Source organism: Vipera ursinii, assembly GCF_947247035.1.
Source record: "Vipera ursinii genome assembly, chromosome: 7".
Taxonomy (NCBI): Eukaryota; Metazoa; Chordata; class Lepidosauria; order Squamata; family Viperidae; genus Vipera; species Vipera ursinii.
Window position 1 is genome coordinate 77,377,913 of NC_139521.1, and position 22,740 is coordinate 77,400,652.

General features: G+C 61.2%; 4 protein-coding genes across 9 annotated transcripts in view; 1 reads left to right on the plus strand and 3 right to left on the minus strand.

Moving 5' to 3' along the window:
• DCTN1 (dynactin subunit 1) overlaps positions 1-22,740 on the minus strand; it is a 125,793-nt gene that overhangs the window by 62,773 nt on the left and 40,280 nt on the right. The gene's annotated exons all lie outside the window — the stretch shown is intronic.
• Positions 943-2,674, minus strand: LOC310643260 (uncharacterized protein C2orf81 homolog; the record flags this gene model as incomplete). The annotated part of the gene is made up of 3 exons (XM_083367498.1): positions 943-2,016; positions 2,167-2,370; positions 2,450-2,674. 3 exons carry the CDS (start codon positions 2,672-2,674, stop codon positions 1,018-1,020), a joined length of 1,428 nt encoding a protein of 475 aa, XP_083223624.1. The 3' UTR covers positions 943-1,017.
• On the plus strand, positions 2,716-6,141 carry WDR54 (WD repeat domain 54; the record flags this gene model as incomplete). Of its 2 annotated transcripts, none has more annotated exons than XM_083367506.1 (9): positions 2,716-3,018; positions 3,102-3,164; positions 3,247-3,313; positions 3,534-3,590; positions 3,806-3,933; positions 4,152-4,252; positions 4,575-4,737; positions 5,114-5,188; positions 5,544-6,141. In XM_083367506.1, the coding sequence occupies 9 exons, from the start codon at positions 2,797-2,799 to the stop codon at positions 5,673-5,675; spliced, it is 1,008 nt and encodes a 335-aa protein (XP_083223632.1). In that variant the 3' UTR covers positions 5,676-6,141. The 2 variants fall into 2 exon arrangements, with proteins under 2 accessions (XP_083223632.1, XP_083223631.1); XM_083367505.1 differs by having other exon boundaries at positions 2,797-3,018; positions 3,776-3,933.
• On the minus strand, positions 6,445-12,621 carry LOC310643253 (rho-related BTB domain-containing protein 2-like). 5 transcript variants are annotated; one of them, XM_083367476.1, is made up of 11 exons: positions 12,268-12,613; positions 11,942-12,118; positions 11,304-11,511; positions 11,125-11,228; positions 10,438-10,506; positions 9,227-10,143; positions 9,023-9,141; positions 8,258-8,408; positions 8,030-8,118; positions 7,557-7,662; positions 6,445-7,373 (listed from the first exon to the last, which is right to left on the minus strand). In XM_083367476.1, exons 3-11 carry the CDS (start codon positions 11,493-11,495, stop codon positions 7,198-7,200), a joined length of 1,923 nt encoding a protein of 640 aa, XP_083223602.1. In that variant the 5' UTR covers positions 11,496-11,511; positions 11,942-12,118; positions 12,268-12,613; the 3' UTR covers positions 6,445-7,197. The 5 variants fall into 5 exon arrangements, 4 of the variants coding, with proteins under 4 accessions (XP_083223602.1, XP_083223600.1, XP_083223601.1 ...); XM_083367474.1 differs by having other exon boundaries at positions 10,321-10,506; positions 12,268-12,611; XR_014493041.1 differs by having other exon boundaries at positions 7,317-7,373; positions 8,030-8,113; positions 10,321-10,506; positions 12,268-12,621.

The window sequence follows — 22,740 nt, forward strand, 5'->3', positions numbered from 1 at the left end:
TGAAGGGTCTAGCACAGGGCTAGGCCACCTTGGCTCTTTTATGACTGGTGGACTTCAACTCCCAGAATTCCCGAGCCAGCCTGGCTCAGCTTGGAAACCTCTCCCTTTTCCCTCAGCGTGGCTGGCTCGGGAATTCTGGGAGTTGAAGTCCACGAGTCAGAAAAGAGCCAAGGTTGCGTACCCCTGCAGGTATTGGGCACCTACCACAACAAAAGAGGGAAACAACTGTCCAGTCGGGGTTAGGGGAAAAAAAATTGTTATCTCACATCTTGCAAGTGTAAATAGGAACAGCCGGCTTCTCTAAACAGCTTCTCTTTTAGGTGTTAATTCAAAATGCAATTTGATCACAGAATGTGGTAAAGGTAAGTTATTCTAATTTGCCAAACACTCCAGAGCCCACGACTGATTGAACAAGTTTTAAGTACTTGGGGAGACCGTTTCACTCCTCTGGGAGATTGCACTATTTTCTTTGTAAGGCCCCACAATTGTCTGCAATCTTTTTATCGCTATGGAGGGGCATTATTTATACCCAAAAGGTATTTTCAGCAAGTGTGCACAGCTTTTATTTAGTGCCAGTGTAAGCCCATCCTGCTATTTTGAGAGAGAGAGAGAGAGAGCGCCACCAATTTCTAAGGGCAGTTTCCTGTGTCCATCAGGGCAGTTTTCCCTCCCACCCACCTCTTCCTCCCCCCCCCCCGATTTCCTGGGGTTTCAGCCCCCCTTTCTCACTGGCTTACGGAGGACAACCAAGGCAAACTTTCTTTGGGAAAAAAAATATCTGTACCATTGGGAGCTGTAAACACAGAGGGCTGCTGGAACCCTCCCCCCCCCCGGCTCTTCTCGGGAGGGGGCCCTCTGCGGGACTCTGCTGACAGATCTGCTCTCCCCAAACCCCTCTCTTTGATTATCAGCCAGAGTCGGGGGTTTGTAGAAAAGCCAAAGGTGTGCGAGTGGCCACATCCAAGGCTTCATTTTATTTTAGGACAGGGTGAGGCTGGGATGTGGCCGGTGAGCACCTCAGCCCAGCACGGCTCTGGGGCTCAAGTGTGGCCAAAGCGGGGGCTCCTGAAGGAAGGGCCCTTTGGTCCCTCTGGGAAGGGACCTGCCCGCCTCCGTGACTTCTTCTGCCCCAACCACAGGCTGCAAGCGCGCGTTCAGAGGGCCGGCACCGCCACGGCGGAGGCTCACTCCCGGGGCCAGGTCGACCGTCTCCACCAGCACGGTGGGTTTGACAAACACAAAGCTGGTGGGCTCAAGGGCCTTTCCTGGTGGAAGAGGAGAATAGGCCGCTTGCTCCCGGCAGGCCTCCTGCGTCGCCTCCAAGGGGCCCTCCGGCTCGGGGCCAGCATGAGCCAGGACGCTGCTTCGATCCACGGGGACCCGCTTGGCTGCGGCAGGGCCTCCGGGGGGACGGGGCTGCTTGCAGCGGCCCGAGACCATCTTCAGGGTCTCCTGGCGCCTAGACTCCACGTTGGGGTCCACCACTTCCACGGTGGGCTTGATCCACCGCTTAGGCAGGCAGGCCAGCTCCAGGTGAGGCACCAGCGTGACGTTGCCCATCTTGTCGTAGAAAACATCCCTGATGTTGGGGGGGCGGCGCATCTGGATCCGGAGGAGGTTGCTGCAGGAGGGGGGCAGCAGGGGTTGCGCGCTCCCCAGCAGCCTCAGGGAGCTGCCCTCCAGGGCCCCCCGGGAGAGCTTCCGCCGAAGCCGCTCCTGCTCGGAGGCCGCCTTCTTCCCGCCGCCCGGCCCTCCAGCCGAGGGCGGCCAGCAAGGGGGCGGCCTGCCTTTGAAGGGCGGCCGGGCAGGGGCAGTCCTGGGTGCGGGCGGGGGCTCAGCCCGGCCCTTCGGCAGCCCCCTGCGCGCCTTCGGCCTGGGGGGCTTGGCCGCCAGCAGGGAGGGCTCCGGGGGCCCTTCCTCCCCCCACGGGAGGGGCAGCTCGGCCTCGGCGGCTTCCTCGCCCGGCAGCCCCGGCAGGGCGGGCGCTTCCCCCGACGGCGCTCGGCCCGCGGGCACCTGCGGGAAAGGGATCGGCAGGGCAGCCCAGGCCTTCGCCCCCCCCCCGGACCCTCCCGGCACGCCCCGGCCCGAAGCGCCCGCCGAGCGCCAGACCGACAGGCCGGGGCGCCCGCCCCCCCCGGCCTCCCCCGGCTGCGCCGCGCCTACCTCCCCCTCCGGGCTGGGCACGGTCTGCAGCAGCGGCACGGAGCCCTGCGCCCAGGAGTCCGGCACGGCGGCGGCCGTCTCCTCGTCCTCCTGCCAGGCCGGGTCGGCCGGCACGTCGCTCTCGCCCTCGTCCCGCGCCAGGAAGCGCCACTCCGCGATCTGCAGCATCGCCTCCCGCGCCTGGGCGATCACGTAGGGCACGCGCTGCGGGGGGGGCCGGCGGCTCAGGGGGGGCCTCCCGGGAAGCCCCCCCGCCCCCCCCCGCAGCCCCCCCCGCGCTGACCTGCCGGGCCAGGTAGACCTGGTAGCAGCCGGCCAGCGCCTGGTCCAGCAGCGCCGCCAGCAGGTCGCCCACCGCGTCCTCCGCCTCCTCGAAGGCCAGCAGCGAGAGCCACTCGCCCTCCGACAGCCGCCCCGGCACGATCTCCACCTGCGGCACCGGCACGGTGGGCGGGCGCGACCGCTCCGCGCGGGACTTGGCCTGGGCCAGGCGGTCGCGGGTGGCCATCCCCGCCGCCGCCTCCCCCCGCCCGACGCCTTCCCCGGGCAACGGCCGCCGCGCCCGCCCCGCCCCTCCGCGCCTGCGCGCGGGCCCGGCCGGCAGCCGGAGGGGGGGCGAGGGCGAGGGCGATGTACCGGCGGGCGGAGCGCGGTCTGGCGCTGCGCGGGAGCAGCCTGGCGCTCTACAACAACCTGAGCGTCCTGCCGCTGCCGGCCAAGCGCCTCACCTACTTCGCCAGCGTGCACGGCGCCTCGGTCGGGCTGGTCAGCGCGGCGGCGGACGGGGCGGCCTGCGCGCACCGACAGCTGCAGGCCCGGCAGGGCGGCCTCGGGCCCCCCCTCGTCACGCAGGTCCGGCGCGGGGCGGGCGGGAGGGCGGGGGAGGCCGGGGGGGAAGCGGCCGGCGCCCCGCCAGAAACGCTGCCCTCTTGCAGGCGGCCTGGTGCGCGCTGCCCTCGCGGACGCTGCTGGTGCTGGCCTCCTGGAAGGGCGTCCAGGTGAGTCCCGGGGGGGCGGGGGGGGAGCCGGGGGGGAGGGGGGGAATCTGCACCCAACCTGCTCCTCCGCCTCTCCCGGCAGATGTACGAGCCCGACGGCTCCGCCATGGTCTACTGGCACGCCCTGGACGGCATGGAGGCCTCGGCAGGTACTTTCACCCCCCCCCCCACCACGCAGGAACCCGCCCCCCCCCGACTGCCCGCCCCTGCCCAGGACCAGGCCTCCCCCCCCCCCGCCGCCCCTGGCGCCCAAGGAGCTGTCCAAAGGGGCCTACCCATTGAACTCCGGGAAGCCCCGGTAGGAGCAGAGGGGGCTGTGGGGGGGTTGCATCCCGGCCGCTCACCTTCGCTTTCCGCCCCCCCCCCCAGGGATGGTGCTGTTTGCCCGGGGGATTGGAGCCACCGGACTGCACTTCGTGTGTGTAGGTGAGCAAGCCGGGAGGTGGGAGGGGCCCCAGGACGCGGCTGGGCCATCATAGGGTGGCGGACGGGTCCCCAGCTGAGGTCAGCCACCAAAGAACTCCTCTGAAAGTGGCACGACGGGGTTGGGGGGAAGGATTGTGGCCGGGAGGTCCCCTCATTGCACAGCCTGAGGCTGCTGGAGGAGGCAGCCGTTTGGGCCAATTCCCCTCCCCTTGCAGGGACATCCACCGGTTCGGTCCTCGTCTTTGACGTCCCCTCCAAAGGCACCAACATCACGTTGAGCGAAGTCCTTGAGCAGCACAGCAGCCCCATCACGGACATCGGCGCAGAGCTCTGTGAGCAGCCGGTAAGGCCAGAGGGGGCCAGCCTGAGCACACACACACACACACACCAGACTCCCTCTGGGCTGCCTCCCTGGTCATCTTTGAGCTCCCTGGGGAAGCGGTACCCAGCCCTTTGGCCCTCCTGTGTGGCTGTCTGGGTTCTCCTGACCGCGAGGCAGCCATTCAGACCGGCCTTCGAAAGGCCACAGGTCACCGAGGACAGTCCTGTCTCCCATTGCAGGAGGGAGCTGCAGATCTGGTGACGGCAGACGACTCTGGAGCGTTGTGCGTTTGGGGGTCTGGAGAGACATTCCGGCTGATCACCAAAATTCCAGCTTCTGAGTACGGGCCGGTGGGGGAGAAGGGGACCCGAGGCAAAAGAGGTGGGGGGCATATGGAAGTTCTGCACAGCAGGAAGGCCCGGCTGCTATGCGGAGCTCAGGGTGGCTGCTCGGAGCAGAGGGTGGAGGCGAGACCCTCCTCTCCTCACAGTGGAACCAGGGGTCCCAGGCCGCAAGAGCGAGGCAGCGATATCCCCCCTGCTGCCGGTCTTGCTCAGTTCGCTTGAGGGCGTGGGGTGCTGGCCTGCCCGTGGCAGGAGGTGCTCGGCCTCTGAGCTCCAGCACCCGCCCAGCAGGGCCTGATTCCTCCCCTTCACGCCCAGCTGCACCTGCTCCTCGGTGAAGCTGTGGAACGGGCTTGTGGCTGCCGGCTACGGGGACGGGCAGATTCGCTTGTACGAAGCGGCACAAGGGACCCTGAGAGCCCAAGTCAGCGCTCACGCACGCTGGATCTACGCCCTGGACCTGGCCCCGCTCTCGGGGAAGGTGAGCCCAGCGTGATGGGGGAGGGGAGCCAGAGTTTGGCAAAAGGCCACCGTAGGGCACAGCTCCGGTTCTCTGGTTCTCAATGCCAACCTTGGAGACGTGAGTGCGCCTGAGCTGCAGCATGCACAGACCTGGGCTCTTTGGCACAGGGGACAGGCAGGCTCTGCAGAGCTGGTGGAGCTGCCCGCCCTCTTCCCGTGGGCAGGTCACCCCAATCGCAACCTGCCTGAAGGGATGTGGGGGCACCCAGCTAGAACCCCCTCAGGCAGCTTTGGCGCTCTCCTGGGTCACCTTCTGTGGGAAGGGTCTCCAGTCCAGGCCTGCAGACCCGGAGATCCCCACCCCCCAGGCCTTCTCTTCTCTGTCTCCTGCCCAGCTGCTGTCTGCGGCCGAGGACTCCTTCGTGCGGGTCTGGGGACTGAGCCGCAATGCGGACACAGACAGCATTGAGGTGAGCCCAAGAACTGCTCGGTTGAAGGGGTGGAAACGCCCGTCTTTCCATGGATTCCTAGGCTGCGTCTCTTGCTTCACCTCCTGGCTGGGGAAATGGGGCAGGGGAAAGCTTGGTGCTCCTCTTACTCAGCTGGAATGTGCCCACCTTGTCCCAAGACTGGCTGGGGTGTTAAGGCAGTAAGGATGCCTGCTAAAGGTCTCTGGGCCTGGGGGGCCACCCTGGCAGTGGTTCGTTGCTTGGGAGCCTCAGGACAGGCTCCCTCCAGTCAGGCCCCTCCGTGCTTCCCAGCGTGATGGCTCTCTTTGGGGGGGGGGCAGGAGTGCCTGAAAGGGACCCACCAATTTCCCTGCAGTTGGAGCATTGCCACACGGAGTGTGTGACTGATACGCAGATTTGTGGCGCCCGCTTCTGCAATCCAGAGGGCACCACCTTTGCTGTCACGGGCTTCGAGCTGAGCGAGATCATCCTCTACCACCAGGTGTAGGGTAGTTGCTGGACGCGGAGGAAGGAGTTTGCCTGGCGTGTCGAAGCCAGCTTGGGCAGGGCAGGGCGGCCCATGAAGGGAGCTCTGCCCCCGCTTCCCAAAAGGCCCTTCCTTTTTTTGGCCCAAGCAGGCTTCCCCGGGGATTTGGCGCTTCCTTTGGCCCAGTAGCTCAGGGCGCCCCCTCCGTCCTGCCCGCAGCAGAGCTTAAGCAGGGAGCCTGTCCTGTCCCTGCTGGCGCGTTGTTCCCAAGGCTTCCGCCCCGTGGGAGGGCAACTGTCTCGCAGCCCCAGGGAAGAGGGGCTGCTCGGCTGGGCCTGCTGCAGAAAGTTCTCCTGCCCTGCCTGGGTTTCTTTAGACTCCAAAGGCTTCAGCACAGCCCCGATTGCTTTTCTAGCGTTTCAGAGCAAGCGGCTAAGTTGTCTTATTTTCCTGTTGAATAAAATATAGCTTATGTTTGGCTGACAAGGAAGAAAGCCTGGTGCCGTTGCCTTTTTTCCAAGTGATTTCCCACATGCAGCAGGAGACGGCAGTGCCTGCTGACCACCTCCTGATCCTTCTGGCTTGCCGGTTAGGAAGGTGCCCCACCCCAAGCCCACCATCCTCCCAAGAGTTGTGGGGTGGGGCGCAAGGCGAGCGGCAGGAACATAGTTAAGGTGGCTCATTTGCCCCACGGCCTCTACATTATGGAACCAAGCACTGTGCCCCCCCCCACATGTCCTCTGCAGGCCAGGGAGGTGCCCCCCCACAGGTATTGGCAGACTCCAGGATACACAATACAAAAGGCTCTTTATTAAAGATTCCAAACGGCTCAACAGTGTAAGAAACGGGGGCTAGCCCAGCTCACAGTGGTTATGCAGATGCACGCAGGCCACAAGGGGCCTGGGGGCATCAAAGCCCTTCGGTCCGGGGTGGGGAAGGTCGCACCGGCCCACCCCCAGATCAATTTGTGCTTGGTTGACATCTTGAGAAAAAACCGGAACAGGTAGAAAAAAGTGAAAAAGGTTTAAAAACTGCAGCTCTGCAGGGCCCCCCCTTTTGCTAAAGTTATTGGCAGCGATTTCCCTTAATGCACCAGGTGGCACAAAGGAAGAGCGGGCACTCCCACCACTTTGCCCCAGCCCAAGGAAAGGGCGGCTCTGGGCAGGAGCGGCCACAAAGCCCCTCCGCACTTCCCCCCCCCACGGGAAGGGAAGAGGGAGCCCTTTCTACGGCTAGTGGCCCCCCAACAAGGGGGCTCCGGCCCCTCCACTCATGCACCCACCCGGCCTCCCCCAAATCCCCCCACTGATCCCCTTCCACAGCACATAATCACACCACAAACCCCCCCCTCCCTTTTCCTCCATCACCTGCCTGGTCACTCATCCCCCCACCCCTCCCAGAATACTGCCAAGGTCAGAGGTAGCAACCAATGCTGGGTCCCTCCCCCCCATAAAGGCATGGCAGCCACGGCAAGAGGCACGGAGCCGGGGATGGAGAGGCACCCCTCCCCGGCAAAGGCGGCAGCAGCAGGGTGGGGCCCTCCTCAGGAGACAGGGCTGGGCCGGTGGGGGCGCCAGAAGCACCACTTGCTGCGCGGGTGCTGCTTGCGGAGGGCCTCCTCCTCTTGCGCCCGCTCCTTCTGCATGCGCAGGTAGCGGTCCTCCTCCTTCAGGTACCAGATGGGGGGCCAGCGGTGGCTCTCAAAGTGGGCCCTGTTCTCTGGGGAGAAGCCAGGCCCGGCAGGCGTCAGCTGAGAGGCAGCCCCAGGGGAAGAGAGGGGGCCGCCTCCAGGGGAACCCCACCCCAATTCCTTCCTGCTGTGCAGAGGGGGATGGGTCGAGGGAGGCCAAAAGCCGCAACCGGCCCCAGGAGCCGGCCCCTTCCCTCGGCCGCAGGGCTTACCGGGAGACAGGGCCTTCATCTCGCGCGGGAACCGGCGGCAGACCTGGTTGTAGTTGGTGCAGATGTAGTGGAGGCACCAGGCGGCCAGCTGGAGGGCGTGGTGGAACTGTGGGGAGGAGCAGAGTCAGGCCAGCCGCTCCCTGGGGCCACCTCCCTGCCCCGGGAGGGGGCAATCTGGCACGGGCTGCCTCCAAGCCCACTTTCGGCCTGCGGTGAAGAGTTCTAGTCCCACCTCGGGCCTGAAAGCCGGTTGGGCGACCTTGGGCCAGTCACTCTCTCTAAGCCCCACCCGCCTCCCAGGGCGGTTGTTGTGAGAAAAAGAGGAGGAACTTTCTTTGCCACCCTGAATTATTTATAAAAATAATAAAGGTGGGTTTAAAAAATCTAAACTTGCAGGGACCCCCTCCTCCGCTCAGCTTACCGCTCAGTGTGGGGGCCAAGGCGGCAGCCGGTCTGGTGAGTCTGCACCATACCTGTGTCATTTCCAGGTAGAGGATCACCTGGGCATCGATCTCCACCTGCTGAAGGCTGGCACGCACCAGCTCATCCACGGCGTGCTGCTCTGGGAAGAAAAGAAGAAACGGCACTCGCTGCCCCCTGGAACGCCCGCTTCCCGGCCCCTGCCTGGCTGCTTCCACTGTGCCGCCCTCGGTGCCCAGAAGCGTTACATTGTGGCCGAGGGGAGCCCAAAAGAGACTCACCAGTCAAGGCCTGCAGGCGGGTCAGGCACAGCCGGTTGGTGAGCACCAGCAGCTCCATGGCGTCCAGGTCTGGGCTGGGCACAAAGAGGCCGGTGTACAGGAACTCCAGCACAGCCCGAAGGCAGGCGCAGTTGGTGCCCGGCAGGGAGACCTGGGGGTGGGAGAGAGGGTGCTCAGGGAGGCCTCTGCCCGCTTCAGCCCACCCTTCGCCTCCAGCAGCTGCCCCGGGCCATTGGGGAGGAATTCGAAGCACAAAGCTGCAACTTCCATGGTCGCCAGCAAGCGGAGGGGAGGGGGGCAGCGCTGAGGGAAGAGGAAGCCGGCAGGCTGGCAGGGGGAGGTTGGCGTTGGGGGCAGGTGGAGCCCCCTGATCCTTTTTTGAAGAGGTCCCAGACGATGGGGCTGGCTGGCTACTCCGGACACTGGCCCTGGCCCTTGGGGTCAGCAGCCAAGCAGAGAACCAAGCTCAGGAGCCTCACAGGCGGGCAAGCTCTCCTCCATTCATCCCCAGGAAAGAGTTGGGGAGGGCAGGCCCTGTGGTCTCTTGCCACCACGAAGCCCCCTTATTCCAGCCACGTGGCTGGTGTCTCTGGGGGCCAAGCTGGGGCTTCCACACACCCAGGCGGGGAAGACACCCAACTGGGCACCCCCCCCAGCGGCACATGCACAGCAGCTTAGGCTGCCCACTGAGCCACAGCCATGGCATCGTCCCCTGCACAAGCCTGCCCTCCACTTATAAGGTGGCAGCAGGGCTGCCCGCCTCACCTCAGCAGCACAGCTCTCCCGGAAGGTGCCCCCAAACATGGCCACCATGAAGTCGCAGCCTGCCAAGAGGAGGGGCTTATGTGCTGGCACGGAGCCATCATCAACCAGGAACACCACATCTGCCAAGGGGGGAGGCAGGGGGGTCAGTCCTGGGCACTGGGTGGCCCACCGGGTCTGCTCTCCAGCCTCCCTCCTCTCAGCTACCTGCGAAGGAGCCTTTGTTCAGGCACTCCCTGATCCGGTTGGCCCGGCGCACGTGGAAGGCCTTGGTGATCTCGTGGTTCATGAAGCTCTCCTTGTTCAGGATGTTGGCGACCATCATGCGCAAATCAAACACCTCCAGCAGCTCGGCCATGGCGGCCACCTGCATGAGGCTAGCCTGGAGGGGATCCAAGTGCCCGGTGTACAGGTACTCCAGCACCACCTGGAAAGGGCCCAGCTGCACCGGCTCATCCAGGTACACGGCTGTCATCGGCTTCTCTTGCTGCGTGACCGGATCCCGCACCCTCTCCTGCTGCACGTCAACGATGCCCCGGCCACAGCCAGAAACCGGGCCGGGCATCCGAGCAGCACATAGCGGCTCATCGCTCTGAGATGGCCGCAGCGGCACGGCCCGTGTGGCTGTGGCTGGGCATCCCTGGTCCGCTGTGTCCAAGCTCTTTGTCCGCCCGGCTGGCTCCTTCCCGCCGGCCGGCCCATCCCCCATGTGCCCCGCGAACAGGTCGTAGAATCGGGAGCAGGCTGTGGCCAGGTAGACCCTGTGCGCAAACAGCTGGTGTCCTCCTGGCAGGCGGAAGACCACATCGGCGCAAAGGGGCTCGTGGAAGAGCGAGCTGGGCCCCCGCCCTTCCCCGACAACTGGCTCAGGGATGTGGATGATGGGTGGGGGAGGCTTGGGAGGCAGGAAGGGGGCTTGCAGCAGTGGATGCTGCGTCTTCTTCAGGTGAGATTTCCAGAACTGGAGGTGGCGACGGGAGATGAGGGCGGCCCGAATTGCATTGTCGAAGACATCCTTGATGCCAAATTGGGCCACGATGCTCGTCTCGTAGTACGGGATGCCCAGCTCCTTGGCTACCTCATGCCCGCACTCAGGGGACAGGATATCCGAAGGTTTAATGGGCCTGAAATAAAGCAGGAGGGACCCCAATAAGCAAAGAATGCCCAGGAAGGCCCCCCCCGAAGGGCAGAGAGCGGAGGCACCCCCATGGGACAGGCAGGAACCGATCTAGGATGGGGGGCTGACCACACCTGCCAGCCCCCCCAGAATGAGTGGCCTCAGACAGCGGGACGGGCCCTACTTGGCCAAGGGACGACGCGCCCGGTTCACTGCCTCAAGGTCTGCATAGCGCAGGTCCAGCTGGCAGCCCACCAGCACGATGGGGGTACGTGGGCAGAAGTGCTTGATTTCTGGGTACCACATGGTCTTCACGTGCCGCAGCGAGTTGGGGTTGGCCAAGGAGAAGCAGAGCACCACCACATCAGATCTGTCAAGGAAAAGAGGGGGAGGGGGGACAGCCTCAGGCAGGGAACCTTCCCCCCTAGTTGCAGAGACGACCCCTGGGCCCACCAGACCTTGTGGCAGTGGCCACAAAGAGCCACCCTGAGTGTGGGCAACCCAAGGCCAAGGTGGAGGGCTGGCTCTACTACTCCGCAGCGCCCCAGCAGCACCCCAGAGCCCCCTTCTTTCCAGAGCGCCGCCTGTGCAGCCCCCTCCCACCCAGAGGCTGCATAGGCCACTTGACTGCTCCCTCTCAAACCCTGGAGCCGAGTCCCTCCTGCATGGCCTCCATGGGGGGGGGGGCAGAAGCAAGGGAGAACACACACACACCCCGCCCCCCAGAACAGGGAAGCATCATCTCCCACTGCTGGAAGGGCTCCAGAGGCTTCCAGGAAACAGACCGGGCGAGGGGATGGCCCTGGCAGGGCTGAGCAGCTGAAGGCGCCCAGGGGGGTCCTTCCGGGATAGCCGCCTTGCTGCCTGGCCCCTGGACGAGGAAGGAGGCAAGCCAAGAGCGGCCGCCAGTAGGGCCGGGAGAGCAGCCGCCCCGTGCCGGACGGGGCCAGCGGGAAGCAGAGCTCCCCCGCGGGAGTGGCGCCCTCACCTGCCGTAGGCGAAGCGCCGGTCCTTGTGGTGGTCCCCGAAGGTGTCCCAGAGGCGCAGGGAGATGCTGACCTCGTCCACCACGTCGCGGGAGCGCTCCAGCACCTGGGCAGCGCCGAAGCGTCAGAAGGCGGGCGGGGCCGGGCGAGCCCCCCGCCCCGCGCCGCCCCGCCGGCTCACCTCCTGGCAGACGCGGTACTGGTCGATGGCCCAGACGGTGGGCACGTGGGTGGCCAGCAGCTGGTACTGGCTGAGCGTGGCGTTGCAGGCCCGCGCGCAGATGAGCCGCGTCTTTCCCACCGCGTTGTCGCCCACCACCACGCACTTGATGGTCTCGACGTTGGGGCGCTCGTAGTCCAGGTCAATATCCATGGGGGCGCCGCCGTCGCTGCGGGGAACCCCGGGATCAGGGCGGGGAGGGCGCGGCCGGGCCCGCCCAGCGGAGCTGCGCCTTTACGGGCCCCGGGGGGCCGGCTGAGCCCCTTCCCCGCCCCAGCTGGCGCCGGCGTCCCGGCCGCCGCACCCCCTCGCCTCCCCGGGCCGCCGCGTTCCCCGGCCACGCTCCCCGGCCGCCGCGCCCATCGCCCCGCCGCCGCCGCCGCCGCCGCCGCCTCCCGCCCGGCTGCCCCGCGGCGCCGCCCCGCCAATGGGCGCCCGGCCGCGCCCCCTCCGCCCGAACAAAGGAGGCGGCGGGGGGCCCGCGCGTCGCCCCCGGCCCCGCCCCCGAACCGCCCCCCACGTGACGGGCCCCGCGGGCGGGCGGGGCGGCGAGAAGAGCCGAGCCGGAGGTTCCGGAGCGTCCCGGCGGCAGCGCGTACCTTGCTCGGGGTCGGATCGCTTTGCAGCCGCGCCGCGACGGAAGGGGGGCTGCGTCGGACGGAGGGCGCTCTGCACATGGTCTCGGGCCCGTCGGTCGCCCGCAGTTCTTCTCCGCCAAAGCCCGCCAGGCGGAGAGCGCCCTGGCGGCCCCGCGGCCTCATCCCACTCGGGCTCGGCTGCACGGAGAGGAGAGCGCCGCCTTCAGGCCACCGCCGGGCCCCTCCCCCCTCCCCGCGGTACCGGAGCCACGGAGGGCGGCTGAAGCCGCGCGGAGCCCCCGCTTCGGTGCGCCCCCGGTCGGGCCGTCCGCCCCGCGCTCCTTCACCTTCGCTCCGGCCCCCCGCCCGGGCTCGGCGGGACGGGACTGGGCGCGTCCGCCCCGCTGGCTTCGACGCGGCCCTTCGGCTTCACTCCGCGGCGCTCCTGGTGTCTCGGGGCGGAGGCAGCGCTGCGCCCGACCCCCCTCCGGGCGGGCCTTCCGACGGGCGGGGCGCAGAGCTGGCCCTGGTCACGCTCCTGTTGCCCCGCAGCCGCCAGGCCGGCGGGAAGGGCGCGGATATTAGGTTTTCCACCGGCTTCCAGCCGGGAGGAACGGCGCGGTTTTCGCCTCTCCTTCTCCGGACCGGAGAGGAACTCAACCCCCCTCCGCGCGCGCGCAGCCGTTCAGTTTGCCGGGCCTGCCTGCGGGGCTCCGCGGCCCCGGGTCTGAGCGCGGCCGAGCACTTGGGCGCTCTTGGATGGGGAGCCGGGCTGGGGGTGGAGGGCCGTTCCCGGGAGCCGGCGTGGGCCCGGCGCCTCCGCGCGTAGGACCGGGGTCGCCCCGAGGCCTCCGGACCGGAGCCCTGCGCAGCTGGCCGGCCGATGCGAGATTGGGCTGGGTGTGCGGGCGGAGCCAGGAGGGCAGCTGACCGGTGGCAGCATTGGGGTTTCCCCAGGATGGTGAGCAAACAAAACAGCACCAAGCTGCGGCTTTTGCTTCCTTTTTGAGAAGCCCAATGTGCGCAGGGGGGCTTCCTGTATTAAGAACAAGGGGTTGCTCGGTGCCCCCCCCCCCCCGCCAAGGTCCCATGTTGTTTTTAAACCTGAAAGCCAAAATAGCCACCCAGCCAAATGGGGTCCAGCCTGGAGTTGGGGAGGGGAGTCTCCTGATCGATCGGAGAGCCTGGATAATGCGGCCTGAGGAGCCCACCTGCCCCCTGGGAATGGGGCTCCCCTGAGCAGCTGCTGGCCGCTATCAACGGGGGGCAAAGAGGGCATCCTTGTTGCCCCCAGGCTGGGCTGCTCCGAGTCTGCCTCCAGTGGCTCCAGGGCTCTCTGCTGGGACTTCCTCCCCTCCCACCAGCAGCTCAGCCAAGGCCTCACCCGGACCATCATACAGAGGCAGTCCAAAACCCCAGCCCCCCCATTCCAGCAAACCCCCCCATCTCCCTCTGGAACCCTAGTAGGTCCCTCAAGTGCTCTGGAGGGCCCATCAAAGAGGCCCGGCTCCCTGCAGGAGGAGAGAGGCAGGGGGGGGGTTTGCCGAGAGGGCTCTGTCCAGGGCAACAGGACACTGTTAATGGCAGCCAGATGGCATCGCGAACACACACACACACACACACAGGCCTGCCGTGTGTTCGGCCATCGATGAGATGGAACATGTCCTTGGTTGCCCCGGAGGCCATGAACTCCTGAGATGCCCCAGATTCAGCCTCTTTGTTTTATTTTACTTTATTCTGCAGAACAAAGTTTGACAAGCAAATACGTTTACCTGTAGCAATTGCTTTATTTCTCATGCCCGCATTGGGCCTTGCAGAATACAGAATAGAATACAGAATAAGAATTGGAAGGGACCATAGAGGTCTTCTAGTCCTGCTCAAGCAGGAGATCCTGAACCATTCCAGACAAATGGCTGTCCAGTCTCTTCTTGAAAGCCTCCAGTGATGGAGCACCCAGGACTTCTGAAGGAGGACAAGCTGATTAATTGTCCTCACTGTCAGGAAATTCCTCCTGAGTTCCAGGTTGCTTCTCTCCTCGATGAGTTTCCCTCCGTTGCTTCCTCTCCTGCCTTCTTCAGGGGCTCTGGAGAAGAGGTTGACACCCCCCTCTCCTTTGGGGCAGTCCCCTCAAACACCGGAATACTGCTATCATGTCACACACACACACACACAACCCTTCTCTTCCTTAGGCTAGAGACGTTGCCAGTTCCTGCAACCCTTCTTCTTCCTATGCTTGATCCTCCAATCCTCCAACTGTTTTTGTTGCTCTTCTCTGCACTCGTTCTGGTCCCTTCTCTCTCTCTACAGAGAAAAGGCACGTGAAGCCACTTGTTCTTAGACCTGTTTGGCATCTGTGTTTGGCCACAAGGCAGTCGCTCTCTCCCTCGCCCTCACTTTGCCATCGTGCCCAGTCTGTGAGTGAAACGGCCTCGAATCGCCAGGATCTGTGCCCGTTTAGACTTGTGGCTCCCCTCGTGCAGCCCTGCTTCTTCCAGGATCTGCTGTCCTCGTTCAGGGTTTACTTCGTTGGTTCCCGTGTTTTTTGCAGGAAAGAGCTGGCACTGGTGCCATTCCATTGCAGCCCTATTCTGAAACGGGCAGCCCTCTTTTCCTGAGGAGGAGGCTTGCTTTTTCCTCTGGATTTCCTTGATATTTGTGGCTTTCGGGGCCCACTTTGGTCAGAAATGGGGCTGCCCAGTGGCTTCAGGGCTTCTGTCTGCGGAGCTCAGCTGGCTGTGTGGCCAGGGCCAGGTCTTGGGTGATTTGATCTCCCCTAATTCTAACTGGAGAGATGCCAGTCCAAGTGGGCATCCCACCCAGGGGAGGGGGGGTAGCCAGACCAGCCTAGAGGCGCCAGGCAGTGTCCTGACATCCGACCCTCCCTGGCCCTACTCTCTGGTCTGGATGGCTGGAGGGGGCTACTGGTGGGCAGTGGAGCCAGAGGAGTGTCCCCAGGGTGACTGGCACACTCAGGTTGGCAGGGACCTGGATCAGCAGCAGGCAGAGGAGCTGGCAGTGGGGAGAGCCTGGTTTTGTGCTGACAAGGGCAGATGAAGAGCGTTGGGGGGGTGTTTTCCGGTGGAGAAGGTCTGGCTAATGTGCTGCCAACGGGTAGGGCAATCCAGCCAGCCATGTGGGGCAGGGAGGGACAACGCCTGCCCTCTGTCCATGGCACCAGCTGGGGTGCAGCCCTGAGGCCTTCACCCACTTGCCCTCGTTTTGTGCCCCTCCTCCCCCTCTGTCCCAGCCATGCAGCCCTCAGCCGATGCTGTCCCTCTTAGCCCAGCAGTTTTTGCTCTGAATCAGCCTTGGCACTCTTTGCCACTCCTTCGGGGTTCAGATCTGGTTGGGCTGCCCCTGTTCTGCAGCGGGGTCTGCCCAAATAATGCCCAGCTGGCCATTTCCATCTTGCTCATCAAGTCTTCAGTGGGCTGCTTACAAGTTTAGGGCCCTTCTGAAAAAAGAGCAAGATCTGCACGGCTGGCAGCTGGATTTCCACCGGGCCAGCAAATCGAGTTCTGCCAGCTGTGTCACCACTGGGGGCATTGCTGGATGAGGGCTTTTGATGGCCTTGCTTTTTAATATTTTTTAATTATTTCTGTGAATGTATTTATTAAATATTCATGAACTTGTAGACGAGCACTAGATGTCAACTCCAGCAGACGGCTAAAGCTACTTTTATTCAGATGGGTTATAATAATTAAATCTTGTAAGTCTGGTTGTGTTAGCCCCCCCCTCCTTCGAGAGGCATCTGTTTGAGCCTAGAGGGGGAGGGGTGGGAAGACTGACTTCCCTTGCACTCCCAGCTGCCTAATGACACCGAGGGGGGCTGAGCTCCATGGGCACCCTCCTACCTAAGGACATCAGTCTGGCCACCGCGGATGCTGAGGAACCTCTTGCACAAAAATGGCTTTGAGCCATCAAGAGCATCGTCCCTGATGCTGAAACAGGCTGCCTGCCCAACAGACTCTGTGTCCGCGGACTAACCCAGAACTATTTTACCTTTGGCGATAAAGTGTTGCTGCAACTGAGTGGCACAGCTTCTCTGACGGGTCCTAAATGCATCAACATCTCCATGGTTGGTCTAGAAGGAGAACCTCCTAACTGTTGCTCCCTGGAGCTGCTTCTTCATTGATGACGTTTTCATCAGCCATGGAATGCCCGGGAAATGAATTTTTTTTATCAAATTCCATTATGGCGTCAACAGTTATCACCATCCCCATCAACTTCAGGCTGGACCTGTTTCTCAGCCTTGGCAACTTCAGGACATATGGAATCTGGCTGGGGAATTCTGGGAGTTGAAGTCCATATGTCTTCAAGTTGCCAAGGTTGAGAAACACTGGCCTAGAGCAGGGGTAGGCAACCTTGGCTCTTTTATGACTGGTGGACTTTGACTCCCAGAATTCCTGAGCCAGCGTGGCTCAGCTTGTAAACCTCTCCCTTTCCCCTCAGCATAGCTGGCTCAGGAATTCTGGGAGTCGAAGTCCACGAGTCATAAAAGAGCCAAGGTTGCCTATCCCTGGTCTAGAGCTACCTAAGAACAAATCCACTTCCTTGGCATCACTGTAAATTTATTTCTAATGGCCATATCAACCCAGGGATTCCATATTCCGCCTAGAGCACCCCCCCCCGCAATCCCCCCCAATCCACACCCAGTCTCTGGGCCCCGCCTGCATCTCTTCTGACATGCTCGACAGAGATGCACATCTGTTGGAATTAAAGCAGGCAGACTGAGGCCCACCAACACGATCAATAGATGAATCAATAGAGTCTGATCGATTTCCGGGGAGGACAGATTAAAAGAGGGACCATAGAAACAACAACAGAACATCACCCAGACTTCTCAACTCATGACCCACAAGCCATCCTGGATAACTATATTGCACTTTCTCTGGCCTTAGGCGAGAAGGCCCCCTCTTCCCCACAAGCATTCAGGCAAGCACCCAATACGCAGTGGCTTCTGATAAGCATCAGGGAACAACCAGAGAGGCTAACCTGGGAGCCAGACTCAGCAACAAGCCCAGGTGTCTACTTTGACTTCACATCTATGCCAACACCCCCATCACAGGTTACACAAATGGCACAAACTCTCTGCAAAAGAATTAACAGACCCAAGTTCGGCATCGGGACTCAAAAGGAAGACAAAGGGACATGAGAGCTTTTGGTCTTGCCTAGAGCCGATCAAACCGGTCAGTCCTAGAGGAGATCAACCCTGACTGCTCTTTAGAAGGCCAGATCCTGAAGTTGAAACTCAAATCCTTTGGCCACCTGATGAGAAGGAAGGACTCACTGGAGAAGAGCCTAATGCTGGGAAAGGTTGAGGGCAAGAGAAGAAAGGGACGACAGAGAATGAGGTGGCTGGATGGAGTCCCTGAAGCAGAAGGCCTGAGCTTAAATGGACTCCAGAAGATGGTAGAGGACAGGAAGGCCTGGAGGAACGTTGTCCATGGGGTTGCGATGGGTCGGACACGACTTCGCAACTAACAACAACAACAAGAAGAGTCTGTGGCCAGCCTCAGTATGGCTGTTTTGGAACAGGTTGCTGAGCTCACAGTCTCCGAAGGGCTAGACGGGCCTGAGGGCTTCTCCTGCCTCCCCTGGGCTCTTGCTTAGCAGCTCTTGTCCTCTCCTGCTGAGATTCCCCAGAAACACCAAGGAGGGGTAAGCTGCTCACCCACCCCTTTTTTGGCCACCAGGCTAGTGACCACCCTCGCGTCACCCCACAGTCTCATGGCTGCAGCAGGCCAGGGGTTCCTCCGTTTTTCAGTGGATTCCCAGGTGTGTTCCAAAGGTGCTTTTCCCAAAAGGCAACTGGACTTTCTTGGTTTTTTCCTTGAAAATATTTCCCTTCTCATCCAAGAAGCTTCTTCAGTTTTCAAAGAATAAAAAAGCAAGAAACTCCAGTTGCCTTTCGGAAAAAGCACTTTGGGACAATCGTGACCTGGAGGAGGATTGAGAATCCCCTCGGAGGTTCACACGAGTGACAAGCCTTGCTTTGCCAAAGAAGCCATTATTGGCTTGTTTGCACCACACATGCGCTATGGAGACCCAAAGCCAGGCTTGCAAATTCCACAGAAATGATTCATGCATCACGTATGCTGCATTTGACAGAGATTGGGTGAGTCTGACGTGAAAGGAATTTGTATGAAGCATGTGGTTGCTTTATTATGCAGCGTTGTGTAGTATGCGCTTGGTGTCTTGTATCTCACGTGTATCTAAGGCCACCCAAAATGGCTGTTTGCAGGTTAGGCGGCTCTACTGAATATAAATCTAAATAAAGGAAAGAGCCACCTGCCAATCTTTTGCCCTTTAGCACAGCTTCACCCAGAGTGTGAGAAAATGGCTTTGCTCTCCTGGCCTTCTGCAGCCCAGCCTTGGTGGGGCCGGAGCCCCAGCCGGCCTCTGTTATTTGCCCTTCCCCTTGCCCAGAGTCTCCCCTATGCTCTCCTGCGGGGGGGGGGGGGGGCTTCTCTCGACCTCTGCAGAAGAGGGCAACAGCCCCCAGGCCGGGTCCTTCACTTGGCCCCCAAAGGCATCTGCAAAAGCACCTGTCACCCTTCCTCTGAAAATGGGAGGGAAGGCCAGGCCAGGCCAGGGGGGGGGGCAGGGGGCGTCAGTTTCAACTGCAGGCTGCTCCGGAGGCTTCCAAAGGGGCCGGGCCGGGCTGGGCTTCCCCCCCCCCCCGGCTTCCTATTCTCTCAGGTCTGAAGCAGCAGCCACCCGCGACCGGGCCTGGCCTTCGTCAAGGCCCCCTCCCGGGCAGGCAGCAAATCCCGCCCTCCGCTGAGGGGCCGTTTCCTCAAGGGGGAATCCGCGCTCGCAGTCCGCCGGGCGAGACAGCGCCGGGAGCGCCTTTTCCCTCCGGTCTCCCCGCCTCCTCCTGCGGCCGGTGGGGGAAGTGGAAGCTGCGGGGGACTCGCCGTCTTGACTCCCTTGTGCCCCTAGAGGGCGCTCCCAACCTGGCAAAGGGAGAAAGAAGCCCCACAGCGCCCCCACCCCCGCCCCTTCTAATGGACGGTGCGGCCAATGGCCAGGGCCATCCGGCCCCCAGGACCCAGGGGGCGGAGCCTGGATTTGGCAGGGCAAATGTGTGGCATGCTGGGAAGGGCCACTCCCAGGGCCGAGTCCCCCATTAGCAGGGGCTCCTGGTGGGGTGGGGAAGGGGGCCCTCTTCTCCCCAAGAGGGGGAGCGTGTTGGATAGCAGAGGCTGGCTTGGGGTGGGGCTGAAGGAACCCCAAGCAAAAGAGGAGGCCAAACAAGGCAGTGCAGGGGCGGGGTGGGGACTGTGCTGGCTCTCCTAAGGAATTCCTCTGCTAAGGAATCTGCCCAGCCTTTTTCAGGGTCCAGCTTGGAGGGCAAACATGACGGTGAACGTAGATGTGGCTTCAGCAGCTGAAGCTGCCGTCTGATCAAAAGGAAGGGAAAGAGAGGTGGAGGCCCACTCTGCACTCCATCCCTGCTCAGAGGTCAGGTGAATGAACTTCCCCGCATGTGGAAGCACAAAGAACGACAATATGGTTGTTGGGATCACGTGTCAGCTGTCCAGCCAAGGGGAAGGTGTATAGGTGATGCTAAGAAGGACAAACCCAGGCTGAAAGTAACCCAGGCGTTCGGTTGGGCAGAAGGCGAGTGGCAAAGAAGACACCCCATTGCCAATGGTTTGGGAACCCTGTGGTCTCCGGGCAGGAGAGGATTTCCCCTGGGCCATCGGGAAGAGCAGGATCCCAAGCCCGGCACTGATCTGGAAGATGCTCAGAGCCGCAGGTTGCGTCCTCGGCTGCCAACAGATCTCGCTGATGGCCTCTGAATCTTTATATCTTCTTTGTGCCCCAGCCTTGAGAAGCGATGAAGAGACCAAGGGGGCAGGTGGGAGGAGGGATCCAGAGAAATACTGGCCAGTCAGCGGAACAATGTTATTTGCAGAAAAGCCCCTTCCCTCCATTGACCTGAAGCTCCTTGGGAGATTCCCAAGCAGAGGAGGAAGAGGCCGGTCTGGAGGCTTCTCAAAAACCGGGCAGTGGCTGCCAGGTCAGCTTGGGATTGTGAAGAAGAAATTTTGCTAGGCTAATTCATGTCTTTCTGAGTGGCTCTTTTCCCTAGTAGGGAGAGGGAGATCCCTGAACATTATCATCCAAAGGATAGAAGAAGTTTCCCCAAAGAGTCAGACCCCCTGGCTTCATCGCACACGCAATCCCCCCAAAACCCTCTGGAGAACCACTTGAACATCATCAGCATTGACAAACACCCTGTCGGTCAATTGCAAAAGGCAGCTTCACTGGAAACAGTTGAGATCCTGCGGAAAATACACCTCTATCCCAGGTCCTTGGGCAGGTGGATAAAAATGCCGAATCTCAACGTCTGTCAGCGCAGCCAGCAGTCACAATAATAGCATAGAACTTTAATGGAGATAAATGTTCACCAAATGTTGATTAATTGATTTCTTAAATGTATATATGCCCTTCATCTCACCCTGAAAAGTGTTTCTGGGTGACTTACAATTAAAAACATAAATACAAAGAGATTTAAAAGATTGAATAGAGAGACAAGAAGGAAAAAAGAGCTCAAGAAAAAATACAATCAATAGAGGAAGGAGCTGACTTAGTAATATCTCTTGTGGAAAAGTTACTGGGATAATAACAATGAATTGCAAATGAAATATGGATCAGCTGCCTGGTAGGGTTGTAAAAAGGGCAAATGCAGTTCCAGGAAGGATCCAGGATGGACCCATCAAGGATCATTTCCCAATCACAGAAATATTTCCACTCGGTTCTGCCGGGGTGGAGACGCCGGTGGGGCCCCCTGTGCAGCTGTGGGTCCCAGTCGTTCCAAGGGAGTCCAAACTCGGGCAGAGAAAGGGAACCGGAATGGAGCGGGGGATGGGAGGGGCCTAAAATGTGGAGTCTGGGGAGGGACAGCGGGGGTCTTCAGAGACCTTCAGAGACCAAAGACGGGCAAGAATGGAGGGTGCAGAATAATGCATTCAAGTTACAGGAAGGCAGATGGAATGCCAGGAAAACATTTTAGTTTAAAAAGAAGAAAGAATTAAATGCAGCTGTACGTACCAGGGCCTGAGTTTGAAAATGAGGATGGGGTGGGGCAGGAAGAAAGGCCCCCACAACCCTCTGGCCCTGGGTCAGGGCAGGAAAGCCCTGGGCTGGTGTCGCCAGAGAGATTGCTGCACTGGGTGCTCTGGGCGGGGGGGGGGGGTTGAACAGGACACCACCCCATATCAAGCAGATTCAAATGACAGGAAGGGACCTTGGAGGTCTTCTAGTCCAACCCCCTGCTCAAGCAGAAGAACCTATACCTTTTCAGACAAGTGACAGACCAGCCTCTTCTTAAAAACCTCCAGGGACGGAGCGCCCACGATTTCTGGAGGCAACTTCTGTTCCACTGGCCAATTGTCCTCACTGTTAGGAAGTTTCTCCTTAATTCTAGGTTGGATTTTTCCTTCTTTAGTTTCCATCCGTTGCTTCTTCTCCTGCCCTCAGGTGTTCTGCAGAATAGGTTGACCCTCTTTTTTCTGTGGCAGCCCTTGGAATAGTGGAAGACGGCTGTCACGCCACCCCTCGTCCTTCTCCTCATAAAACTAGACCTACCCAATTCCTGCAACCGTTCTTCGCATTTTAGCCTCCAGGCCCCTAATCATCTTTCTTGCTCTTCTCTGCACTCTTTCTAGACTCTCTACATCTTTGTTACATTGCGACAACCAAAACTGGATACGGTATTCCAGGTGTGGCCTTACCAAGGCATTGTAAAGTGGTATTAGTACTTCACGTGATCTTGATTCTATCCCTCTGTTGATGCAGCCGATTGCATTGGCTTTTTTTGCAGCTGCAGCACACAGCTGGCTCACATTTACGTGATTGTCCACTAGGACACACGGATATTCTCCCACTTACTGCTCCTGAGCCCGGTGCCACCCACCTTGTGTGTGTGTGTGTGTGTGTGTGTGTGCATTTGGTTTTTCTTCCCTGAGCCCTGTGGGCATCTTACATGCACGCCCTTGGTTTAAGCCAAGGGTGGGAGTGGGGCAGGACAGCAACCCCCTCCCCTGCAGCACAGCCCAAGAGTGGAGGAGAGAATGTGGCGCACAGCCACTGACCTGCCCTCAGGGATGGGGGGAGCTGCCGCTTCTCTGTCATTTGGGGCAGGAAAGCATCTTGTGCTGGGCCCGGCTGAGGAGGAGAAGCGGAGCATTCACACCAGGCAGAACCGGCTTCACCAGGAGCGATGGAGGAATCCCTCTGCGGCTATTGGGGGGGCACGGAAAGTGTCTCCAAAGAGATTCCAAGCACCCCCACCCCTGCCTGGTTGTGGACGTGGGTTCTGCCCTCCCTCTTCTGCAGACCACCATCCCCCTGGCCGTCCAGAGGCCCCTTGGGCCGCCTGCAGAGACCCTCTGGCGAGAGTCCAGAGGGCTGATTTTGGGCCAGGAAGGGAATTGCACTGGGCGCAGATTTGACCCAGGAATGACTGCAAACCAAGCAACTGATTTGGACCGACGTCTCCTTCCTGCCTGAAAGGCCGGTGGGATCTGACCAGGAGGTCTTGGCCTGGGACGGCCAGTTGGGTTCTCCCCCACCTCTCCTCCCTTTGACCATGGCACCAGTCCCGGATGGGCACACCCTTGCAGTGGCCGGAGGGGGCTCTCTTGCGTCACTCAGCTGGGGGAAGGAACACCACGAGGGGAGAAGTGCAGAGAGTATTCCCCAGTTGCCTCTCTCTGCTTCTGTGGACCAGCGCAGTGGCCTGAAACCTTAGAGGGGGTGGAACAGAGCAGGGATCGTGGAGAAGTTCCTTTCTGCCTTACTCCCCC

What these genes read in the sequence shown, in the direction of transcription:
- LOC310643253 (XM_083367474.1), bottom strand. Translation starts at nt 11,495, where the DNA reads ATGGATATTGACCTGGACTACGAGCGCCCCAACGTCGAGACCATCAAG. An exon ending in AGTACCGCGTCTGCCAGGAG is followed by an intron (nt 11,229 to 11,303) that starts GTGAGCCGGCGG and finishes GGCGCTGCCCAG; the next exon opens with GTGCTGGAGCGCTCCCGCGA. An exon ending in GATGAAGGCCCTGTCTCCCG is followed by an intron (nt 7,374 to 7,556) that starts GTAAGCCCTGCG and finishes GCTTCTCCCCAG; the next exon opens with AGAACAGGGCCCACTTTGAG.